The sequence below is a fragment of the Limulus polyphemus genome, unplaced genomic scaffold (genome assembly GCF_000517525.1).
Source record: "Limulus polyphemus unplaced genomic scaffold, Limulus_polyphemus-2.1.2 Scaffold519, whole genome shotgun sequence".
In the NCBI taxonomy this organism is placed as follows: Eukaryota; Metazoa; Arthropoda; class Merostomata; order Xiphosura; family Limulidae; genus Limulus; species Limulus polyphemus.
This window is the reverse complement of record NW_013666129.1, coordinates 22,257-33,111: the sequence shown is the minus strand read 5'-3', so window position 1 is coordinate 33,111 and position 10,855 is coordinate 22,257. Positions and strand designations below refer to the sequence as shown.

General features: G+C 32.4%; 1 protein-coding gene across 1 annotated transcript in view; it reads left to right on the top strand.

The window, feature by feature from the left end:
• The window catches only part of LOC106458809 (fatty acyl-CoA reductase 1-like), a 42,628-nt gene extending 39,214 nt beyond the window's left edge, over window positions 1–3,414 (top strand). Inside the window, exons 13-14 of the mRNA XM_022385155.1 lie at window positions 1,838–1,965; window positions 2,306–3,414. Of these exons, the coding sequence (XP_022240863.1) occupies window positions 1,838–1,965; window positions 2,306–2,465 (288 nt within the window). The 3' untranslated portion in view covers window positions 2,466–3,414. The remainder of the gene's footprint in view (window positions 1–1,837; window positions 1,966–2,305) is intronic.
• Window positions 3,415–10,855: the final 7,441 nt, after the last annotated feature.

The following is a 10,855-nucleotide window of genomic DNA, read 5'->3' as shown; positions in this document are numbered from 1 at the left end:
CAACGTGTATTCTATACTCTTTGATTTACCAACCTAGGAAGCTTCGCTGAAGAAATGAAACATTTGTTTATCATTTCATTCCAGTCTCCCTAGGGAAGCTGAAGTTTTTCTTTCAGAGGTTTCAAAAAGATATTCGGGTTTCTTTGTCAAATATATTCACAATTAGAAAAGCCATAAACCATTTGAATAACATACAATTCATTCGAAACAAGAGAAGTAATATATATATATTAACAACGAACGTTAACTTCAACAATACTTTCTGACTGCAGTTCAATTACTCACTACCTACACACATTTTCCCGTCACGTTGTGAGCGTCTTATATATATATACCAGACAAACATATATCTAGTAAATGCTAGGGCATTCACGAAGGAACAAGATATTTCTAGAAAATAGGTGGCGTGACACTAGTCACGTGACCTCGCTGACGCAACAATATGCTAGAAACAACTTGGCATTATTTGCAAATCTTGAATTTATGAAAGTTTTACTGTTTTAGCCATCTTTTACTATGTAGTGTTTGACATAAAATGTAGATTAAAGTACAATTCAGCATAGTTTTGCATTTACGAGTGTTTTAAATCTTTTAACCATCCTTTACTATGTAAGCTCATGTAGTATTGTAGTATTTGACAAAAAATGTAAACTAAAGTACTATTCAACATATGTAAGACTAAAAATATATTTCTTGTCATATAAACACAGTGTTTTAAGTTTTAACCATCTTAGTATTTGACAAAAATTTTAAAACAAAGTTCTAATCAGCATATGTAAAATTAAAAATATACTTCTTGTCATATAAACAATAAATAAAGGTACTTTTGCTTTTCAGTATCATGGTCATGCATTGGCTTCTTGTTTCTTTATATGACATTGGAGTTTTTATTATAAATTTTAGTACTGCACAAGTATGGGTCTACTGCACGTTTAAATAAACCCTGAATTCATGGCGGTTATTGTTTGTTTTTTGTTTGTTTGTTTTTTGAATTTCGCGCAAAGCTACACGAGGGCTATCTGCGCTAGCCGTCCCTAATTTAGGAGTGTAAGACTAGAGGGAAGGCAGCTAATCATCACCACCCACCGCCAACTCTTGGGCTACTCTTTTACCAACGAATAGTGGGATTGATCGTCACATTATAACGCCCCCACGGCTGAAAGGGCGAGCATGTTTGGTGTGACAGGGATTCGAACCCGCGAGTCGAGTGCCTTAACCACCTGGCCATGCCGGGCCCTGGCGGTTATTAACTCAAAAATATGCCTAAATAAATGTAGCTTCTCTTTCTGTGTCTAATGTAGATTTATAACTGTTATCTGTGTGTATCGTTTTAGTGATATTTGTCTGTACCAAAACAATGTTTTTAACGATGTGATCACAAATGTACTGTGTGGTTTGAATAGGCAAACACTTGGTTGTTTTATATTAACTATAACCAAAGAATCAGAAACTATTCGAAAATTAATTTTCTAATAACAATTTTTATTAAGTTTCAAAAATATAGAACAGCAGTGTTAGATTATCAGATATTTTGAAAGGGTAATCTTTCATACTAAATTGTATTAATTGTTTTAATTGTAGTCATCTGATTTTTTTATATAATTTATATTTTTAGGCTATATTTTATCAAACTGGTCATTAGAGGTAGCGCGTGTTGCCAGACAGCAGTAAACTCGTTTGTTTCATTATTTAATTAGTTTTTATGACAAAAATAATCATGAACGACGTAGCAATGAAAATGTGAGAATTTATTCCTAATCTTTATTTTCTATTTAAAAACTATAGTCTTTAATTTTTTTTTGTTTTGGAGATTTTAACGGTTCGTACTTTTACGTAGATATTTGACCTTGATATTCGTAAAATTGATATGCACGAGTATATGGAAAACTACGTTCTGGGAGTGAGAAGATATGTATTAAAAGAAGATGACTCGACTCTTCCAGCAGCAAGAAAAAAACTCAGGAGGTAAGTAAAGATTCCAAGTATACCCAGTAATAAAAATATCCTTAACACTACAGTTACAGAGACCTAATGACATCCATTATTGTTCAAGTATTGATTTTCATAACTGTTAGAATCACTGAAGTAACATTACAACTGTTAATATCTGTAAATACCAATAGCTAGGAATATCCTACATTACTCTGATTTATGGTCGTGAAATCATAATTAATTCAGTTTAATATATAATTTCTATTAAAAACAGCTAATATGTTCTGTTGATAAATACAACAATCTATAATCATGTTGTTAAATGACAATTTTTACGTTTGTATCAGTAGTCGACTCGTTTTTCTTTCTATAGGGTATACTACTTAGGGTTTCTTTTCCGTCTACTAATATTGTGTGGGTTCCTTCGAGTTCTTTTCAAGTGGTCTAGGCTGGCTAGAAAACTGTGGTGGTCACTGGCATCGTACGTGTTCCAGCTAAGACAAGTAATTTTATCAGCAGCGTCGTCCACGTGAATTAGGCTCAATAGACTTCTCTTTTCACTCTCAGGAGTGGAATAACGGAACATGCATATACTTACTTCACTTTTTAGGAAATTTTTTAATTTCCCAACTTAAATCTTAATTTGATGTGAAGAAAGAACCTCTACTGTCTTGACTGGGGCGCCTTAGCGCTTCGGAATATGATTACCAAGTGTTATATTTGTTAACCTAAGAATACAATTATGAAATTAGTTTAAATAAAACAGCGACCTCCCTGGGAAAATATCTGATATAATATTTCAAGACTGAAAATAAACCAAGTTTCGTATTACTAAATTTGCATAATAATAACATGAAAATTATTTTATTGTATCAATACTATCATTTCAGCCTACACACGTTCTTTATGTTTGAAATGGGGGATTTTTCTAGATTATATTTTAAAATTTGCTGCTTCTTTCTCACAACTCAGAGAGGTTATATATATATATATATAATACGACTGAAAAATCTGCTTCAATGTATAAGTGTAAACAATATTTATATTTCAATATTTTAAGATTCGAATAAAAAAAGGTTATCAGTATAAAACTAAGGTGTAAAATCATTATTTTAGATTTATCATAATAAGTTTAAGCGTTCTTGATCCCAAGGTGTCATTTTCGCTCCAGTTATGTTGGCAGATACTTTGTCTTTAAGTTTATCTCAGTGCGTCATTTTCTTTCTCCAGATCCATTTTAATACTGAAAATTTCTTTTTGAAACTCAGAGTGTCACTTTCTACTACTAGATATGTTTTAGATAATTAGATTCTTTGCGAAGATCAGAGTGTCACTTTCTCTCTCCTGATCATTTATTATCTTAGCAGATTATTTATAAAGTTCAAAGTGTCACTTTTTCTCTCTCCAGATCTGTTTTCAGATTGATAAGTGCTTTATGAAGCTCAAAACGTTAATTGATTTCCGGATTCTATATGAAAGTCATAATAATAATAGAAAAAAAATCAGCACATCTCTAGTCACACATGAAAACAAAAATTAAGTAAATAACATTACGAAGAAGTGTTAGGTTTAAATATAAAGTAAGTATTAATAAGTTTTTTTTGTAAAATATGGTTGACGAATGACGCAAACATGCCTTGATCCAAAATTTAAGGTGTTTCATTATTTTGTTCATAGATGGTATGTGATTTTTACATAGGAGTCCTATACTGCACTCAAAGTAAGGAAGGCCTTTTGGAAATACTCGTATTAAAGCATGATTAGTACTATTTTGAAACAAAACTCATATTTTTATTCTGAAAAATTAACGCTTTCTAATACGCAGCTTATACGTATTGTTTATTTTCTCACTATCTACATTGTTTTTATCTTTAATTACATTTTAATATTTCTTGTAGCAGTTTGTTGAGCTGGCTGATTATATATGTATATATATATATATTTAAATGTCACTTTTCTGGTCTCATTTGAGATACCTAAAATTGAATAAGAAAGGAGACAAAACATCTTATTTTGAGACAATTTTATAAGACAACTTTATTCTTTATAACTTTACAAAATATATGATATAAACTAACTTACAAATAATTTGCGAGAGGCTGAAACCACTTTTAACATCAGTATTACTTGTGATGTTAATTTAGTATTTAAAATAATCATAGTCTAAAGAAAATATAAATTATTCTAATCACATATTTCCAGTACAATAAAAACGGTATATTGTACTATTCTAAGAAATTGTTATTCGATATATATATATATATATAATGAATTCTAATATACATTTATATATTTACAGTGTTAGAAAATTTAACCGATATTGAAATTATACTCAGAAGCATTCAAAGCCATTTTGTGGCATTGTGTCTTTTTGAATAGCTTTCTTGTTTCCATGATGTCTCTTAAAGTGTGGACGTATTCTGAAAGTACTTTACCGAATACTTAGAATATTATCTTAGCATCAAGATGGTTATTGTACAAATTCGAGGCTTAGTTTAATAATTTATGATAATTCAGAAGCTGTGTTTAATTATCTTCAATCAGGAAACTACTTAATGCTTTTCTGAATCTTCAACAGAAGTCTATAGTTATAATTTACTCAGTAAGATGATGAATTTAGTCCAGTCATCTGTGGATCTGCTATCTGTATCCACTGCTGTTCGAATAGAAAAACTTGTAAAATTCTATTTCCTTTTGATTCTACAACCTATATTTTTATTTAAAGTTAATAACAACTCGAATTTGAAATGTAGGAGTACATCAGTGTCCGAGAAAATATGAAATAATTTATCAATATAGTTGAGAAATGGGATTTCAATATATATATAAAATGATTTTGTAATATAATAACTTTTGTTCTAATAAAATTTGTTCTATTGCTATGTTGCAGCTTGTTTGTTTTGAAGTACAAGCTATTTTACACACTCGCAAAGATAGAAAAAAACAAAAGGAAATGGGATGTTTTCGAACTCCAACTGATGTGATATGTGTTTTTCTGACAGATAATTGGGACTAGAATCAAAATTAAGTTGGCCTAGGCCGCCTCCCGTCAGTCATCAGAAAATTGGGACTTACATCAAAGTTAAGTTGGCCAAGGCCGCCTCCCGTCAGTCATTAAAAAGAGCATTTCAACAAAATCACGAGATATGCATATTGTCCTAATTTTAATCAACATTTCTTTAAAACGCCCCCAGTGGCCCTGCGGTATGTCTGCGGACTTACAACGCGAGAAACCGGATTTCGATACCCGTAGTGAGCAGAGCACAGATAGCTCATTGTGTAGAATTGTGTTTAACTTCAAACAAACAAATTTCTTTAAAACGTCAAAGTTTTTTAAACTGCTACTGTAGCTCATTGTGTAGAATTGTGTTTAACTTCAAACAAACAAATTTCTTTAAAACGTCAAAGTTTTTTAAACTGCTACTTAAACTACAACAAAATTATCAAAAACATATTTCAGGTTTATAACCAGCCGAAAGATTGGCTTGAAATTTAATAAATATTTACCATTAAATACATCAATTTACTGGCTATAATGCATTATTTACCAAGAATCATCTGCTAGACATGTTAGATGAATTGATAGCTTCACTGTATATATCAAGAAGACCCAAAATCGAATCCTGGCCACTACCACCACAATAGTCCTTCTCAGAACTTCCCTCCAAAGACTAGCTTAATCACAAGTGTTGCCTGGCTCGGCATGGCCAGGTGGCTAGTGTCGCGGGTTCGAATCCCCCTCCACCAAACATGCTCGCCCTTTCAGCCGTGGGGGCGTTATAATGTGACGGTCAATCCACTATTCGTTGGTAAAAGAGTAGTCCAAGAGTTGGCGGTGGGTGGTGATGACTAGCTGCCTTCCCTCTATTCTTACACTGCTAAATTAGGGACGGCTATCACAGATAGCACTCGTGTAGCTTTGTACGAAATTCATAACACATAAACAAACACAAGTGTTGCACTTTTTCTCACCAAGAATTATACTTGAAACTGTTTCGACGCTTTATAGAGAAACGAGAGACATTTTTGTTGTGTTTTTCTTTCATTATGTTTGGTTAAATTTCGTTCTATTCACATTCACTTTTTCAGTTTTGCCAGATACAGTAGTCAGGTAAAAATTTCCTAATTGTTTGAATACCAAAATTTCAACAGCTAGTGTAGTTAGACTGTATTAAAAAATCATGGTGCAAAATAAATCTGCTAGGCTAAAGAAGCAAATATTTACATTAAAACATGGTAACATATATTGTCCAGCTGTTTCCTAATTAACTTTGTAAATTAAACGTAACACTTAAACGATGCCAAAATATTTCATAAGTTTGGTTTCGAGATGAATGGATCTAAAAAGAAAATGAAATAAACAGTAAATACAAAACGTATTTCTCAAAATTGTATAAACGTGCTAGGACACACCTAGCTCCAATCTGCTAAACATAAGTTTAATTTGACTTAATCAACGTCGAACATTAAAGCTGCTTCATACAAAGAGGGGTTGAGTACGTTATATTAAAACGATTTTGGACTTCACCATATTGTTACATTCCATGTCATCACGTTAGGTCAAGCTCTATCCGACAACAGCCCTGCGTTGTAGTTTCCGTTAGAAAAGGCTCTGTCGTAAACTGTCATGTCCAAAGTATAACACTCCTCTCTGAAGGCTGTTCATACTCCATTTTAGTATACAAGTAGAGAGGTTTCAACAGTCCAAGCGCATAGAAATCCGTAAGCACTGCTTCAGACGATTTGACCGACGTGACTTTGTATGGAATACCATTAATTCCCGTTTCAAACCTCAGCTGTTGAGGTATGACTAGAAGCCTTATCGTGGTACACCCATAACCTGATGGTCTCATTTTCAGACAGACATCCTTCTTGATTATGCTGTGTACTGTTACCTGGGGCACGTGCACAACCTTTACCACTGACATTTGTACTCGGGCATTCTCACCTGTTACAAAATACCGTACTTTGCTTACTATGGCTGAGGTATGATTTGTTGCAGGTCTCTTCCTAGATTGTCTTGGTTCCAAAAGTTTATTTTTTTTTCAAATGCTATTAAGTACAGTGGAGATCCCCATCTTGGAGATTCTGAATTCCCAATCTGAACCAAAATGTTGATCTGAATGCGTAAATATTTTACATCGGAAAGGGGCTTTTACATACTCTTCCCAAAAGCGATCAATATTCGATGAAATCACACTATCTACTTACCGAAAACAATGTCAAAATGTACCTCTGAGTTTATGATACATGCCATTTCACTGCGAATTGATATCGGCTGTGGTTGTCACGTGACTTCCTGATTTGTATATTCAAAATTGTTCTAGAATAATATTACCAACCCACTATACTCTTAAGTAAACATCTGATTGGTTAATAATCGACAGATAAAATTGAAGAAGGATCATTGCCCTCCACCAAAGAAGCTTCTAATAAAATCATAAAAATACATCTGCACAAGGTCAGGAAACGATGAACATTAATGAAAGGATTTTAACTTATTCATCCACCCAAACGCGTATTTAGATGTTGAGAAAAGGTTAATAAATGGCTTTCTACTCATTTTTTTCACATATATTAACTAGAGTTCAGTCAGAGCTAGATTTAAAAAAATAATAAAAGTATTGTTACTGGATACATGAAACACAAGTGAATGGAACACTATTTTCTAGTTTAATCGTATTTCAATTATTACTCGACGTAATTTTCTGTAATTGAATTTGGTCAAACCTAAATAATATATATACGTTTGTTATAGAGCGACTGTTGAAAATAAGTGTATCGTAAAGTTATATTCAGAAAGAATAAACCAGTTTTATCAAGTAAGGACTTGTGTCGCTAAAGTTTCGTCGGAACGAAGTTACGGAAAGTTAATTAACAAACGGAGACGTAACAATATTTACATCGATCCCTTACGTTGACGCTGGTTATGAAAACCATAGCACTTGTGTTCATGGGGAAAGAGCATTTATTTATTTTTTCTAATGTAACAGGCAGGGCGGGGCTATGAAGTCAAGCTATTATGGCTCGAGTCCAGTTGCCACAAAATCGCACTCCGCACTTTGGGGCCATGTATGTGCTATTTAAGTACCTTAAGCAGTGAATGCTGTTGACTAGCTACTTTTATGTTGAAAATTAGTGGCGCTTAGCTCAGATAACCCTGGTGTATCTTTGCACAAATTTCAGAAACAAATACACAAATCCTAATGTAATATAACTAATCTTAATTTTATGAAATCGTCAAGTACTGCCTACTGTACTGTGAAAAACAACCACAAAAAATTCTGTAGTCTAATGGGGTTTTTATCACGATATATTTATTCATTTGATTCCATGCCAGTTTTTAAATATACTAATATATTTAGCATAAATTACATAAATCAAATGATTGTTTGATAAGTAAGAATAAGCTGATATACCGGTAAGGAGTTTACTACAATTATAATTAAAAAAAAGCGGTCGTCAAATATATGCTGTGCAACATATGTTACAAAATACGTAAATTATATAGTTAAAATATTCAGAATATAAAATAAAAGACAAAGAAGCCACACAACAATAAAAATATAACCTGAATGAAGTTTTAGAATTCAAATGGTTAGGATGTTTCGTATTATAAATTTTTTGCATCTATAAAATACACTGATTCAACTCCAAATATACGCTTCATCAGTGCAGTGATATATTTAGAGAAAACAAGGCTTATAATAAAAGAGATACAACTTGGCAGCTGTTTGAAGACAAACCTTTCTTTTCCCGATTTTTACAAAAAGATCATGGTACTGAAAATAGCGAAATTATTTTTATGTTTCACGTGATGTTTTACAAGTTAAAACGAAATTTTGGAGGGTGCTAAGATAATTGATTTCATCCTTTCTCTGGTTAGTCACTGATCTCGAAAGAGGCAGAAACTAAAAGTAACCAAACATTTCTTTTTCACTGATTTGAAATAATACAGAAAGTCATCAAACTTTAGGACTGGCACCATTTTTCCGATTTAAATATTATTTTTTATCTCATTGCTTGGCCCAATCTTCAGCAAGCTTTGACTGAGAATCTGAGGATTCGTGGTTCACGTTCTGTTGTCCTAAAACTAAATTCACATTTTGTGGCCGTGAGTATGTTATAAGAATGATGATTGACTCTTATTATTCGGTCAGATAACAGTAATCTATTAGTTGGCAGTGGGTATTAACTTTCTTCTTTCCCTCTAGTCAATCAGCTTAAGATTGGGGACAGCTATGCGCAGATAACCATTTTTAGCTTTTCACGAAATTTTGAAACAAAACTTTTCCTCTTAAAATATTTTGTAATACATACAGTATTTATTGTATTTTCTTTTAAACATCTTTAGTCGTTATACTTTTATTGATTAATTAATATTATTTTACGTGTATCTCACTGAAGAAAGATTAGTGGTAGCTTGTTCAAGTTTGATTTTAAATAATGTATCTTGACAGTGACAATATTGCTATAGCCCCTCTCTCTCTCTTTTAAATTAAACATTTCAAGACATTTGTATTGTTGTTTAGCCTAAAACAAGTTTAGCATGCCATGATAGGAGTAGCCTTAATATATGTGATTTTCTCCAAAGTTCAGGAAGCAATTTGAGCCATATAAAAAGCGGGTTAAGCTAATTATTGATTATGTTAATACATGATTTAGTCAGTTACTGTGAGCGTCAGCCAGTAACTTAGTTCAATGCTGTGAATATTGACCTTATGTTTATTAATAAAATTAGGCCTATCAGTGAAAGTAGGCTACGCTAAATGTGGAACATGAAGTCGAAGAAATATTTATATATTTTATTATCGTTAAGTGAACTGTGAATTTAACAACAATGTAAAACAACAGTTTCAGTGAATACACCTGTTTCAATATTTATCTACATAATATATTTTTGACGTCGATCACACAAATCTATGAGGCTTAGCTAGATATGGGAAAGGGAACTGAAGCCCCTCAATTTTTCTAAAATAAAATGTAATACTCGTCCTAATTCAAAATTTATAAGATATTATAGTCATTGGTGTAACGTTGTTCTTTCGTTGCAGGATGTTATATATTATCTGGTAAAAATACTTTAAATTCCAGTTTATGCAGCAATCACAAATTAGTGTATTTCCTGCTTTAACGTTTTTACAAGTTTGAACACTTGTACACTGTCGGAAATTGTCGTAGGACTACGTTACAAGCGACGTTTAAATTTCTCTTAACAATACTAGGACATATATAAAAATTAATTCAACATACTTGCACAAAACGTTAGAAAACCTACCTCCACTCTCCACATAATAATTAAAAAACATGTTTATTTCAGTCAACGTTTCTCCATTACAACTTCATCAGGGCTAGTAGTAGAATAATTACTAGTAATGATGAAGCCTCAATGGTGAAACGTTGGCTAAAATAAGAAGTTTTTATTATTATCTGGAAAGCAAAGGTCGTTTCTATTCCAACTTCTTCAACAAAATGTAAAAGTCCCTCCGTTATTCACTACAAATTCTGCAAAACGGCAAAACTCTTCCAAAAGTAGTTGTGATATCTAACACACTGGCTGATTTGCTTTACTATCTTGAAATAAGTCTCTATCTTCTTCAAACTAACTCTACCCTCATCTCGTATTTATAATGTAAGCCTTGTTGTAGATATTTCACGAGGTCTCTGGATAACTCATCACCAATGACCCGCACTTCCCTTTAGCTAAGAAACAAATTACAAGATTAAAATATAGCTTACAACTTGTTTTAAAGTATAAATAATCTTAAATACGTGTATCTAGAGCTTACAGTTGAACCCCACTCCTCCATCCCCTTCACCTACTATAACTTCGTAGCCATGCAAAGTAATAATTATTAGGAGAATAATCGATTTATAAAGTCTTATAACTAATTGTTTGTTTGTTATGAATTTCACGCAAAGC